The sequence below is a fragment of the Dendroctonus ponderosae genome, unplaced genomic scaffold, assembly GCF_020466585.1.
Source record: "Dendroctonus ponderosae isolate FM_Combo_2020 unplaced genomic scaffold, Dpon_F_20191213v2 Dpon_F_20191213_2, whole genome shotgun sequence".
NCBI classification, from domain to species: Eukaryota; Metazoa; Arthropoda; class Insecta; order Coleoptera; family Curculionidae; genus Dendroctonus; species Dendroctonus ponderosae.
The window spans coordinates 11,466,550-11,467,250 of NW_026018165.1; the positions used below are offsets into that span (position 1 = coordinate 11,466,550).

General features: G+C 35.7%; 1 protein-coding gene across 2 annotated transcripts in view; it reads left to right on the forward strand.

Moving 5' to 3' along the window:
- LOC109544638 overlaps positions 1-501 on the forward strand; it is a 45,060-nt gene extending 44,559 nt beyond the window's left edge. For both annotated transcript variants that reach the window (XM_019914948.2, XM_048663497.1), the window contains exon 3: positions 244-501. In XM_019914948.2, the coding sequence (XP_019770507.1) occupies positions 244-488 (245 nt within the window). In that variant the 3' untranslated portion in view covers positions 489-501. The remainder of the gene's footprint in view (positions 1-243) is intronic.
- The last annotated feature ends 200 nt before the right edge of the window (positions 502-701 follow it).

Consider the following 701-nt stretch of genomic DNA (forward strand, 5'->3'; position numbering starts at 1 on the left):
AATAATCTAATAGGAAACCAATCGATAACATTAAAACGTAATTCCAAGTTTAATTGAGAACAGAAAACCTTAAAAGAGAATAATGAGCTTCCAATCTAATAGACAAAGAGAATACCTTAAAACTACGCCTACAAGTTATTTATTTCTTTGATGAAAATTTCTTTATTAATTAATATGTAAACAGTTAACAAATATTACAATGATTCGGCTAACATTAATTATGCTTTATTTTATCATTTTTAGAGTCCGAATCAGGCTCGGCCTCAGCATCGAGATCGGGAGGCTCAGATGGTTCAGGATCTGGTTCAGTTGCTGGCATCGAAGGAGATCCGAACTTGCCCTACCCCGGAATAGCACCAATTGCTCTAGGCTATCTCTCTCAAACCACTAGACCTAGAAGTTGGTGTTTGGCTCTTATCTCTAATCCATATCCTTTTTCTGGCTTTACACATTGTATTTTCGAGTATTTGTTTGATAATTTAAAATAAATTATTCAGCTAATTATTCCTCGTCCTGCTCTTGGCTCTGCTTTCTGGTTGAAACTCTCTGCAAACTGCGTTGCCTCAAATAATCTGGCTTTCTTCTATGCTATTGATAGGCAAGTCGAAATTTAAAATAGAAACAAGCAAGCAAAGGAAGCATGAGCAAAGGCGCAGAAAGTAAATTCTACAATCCGCTTGTAATCACTTTTAAACCTTCAT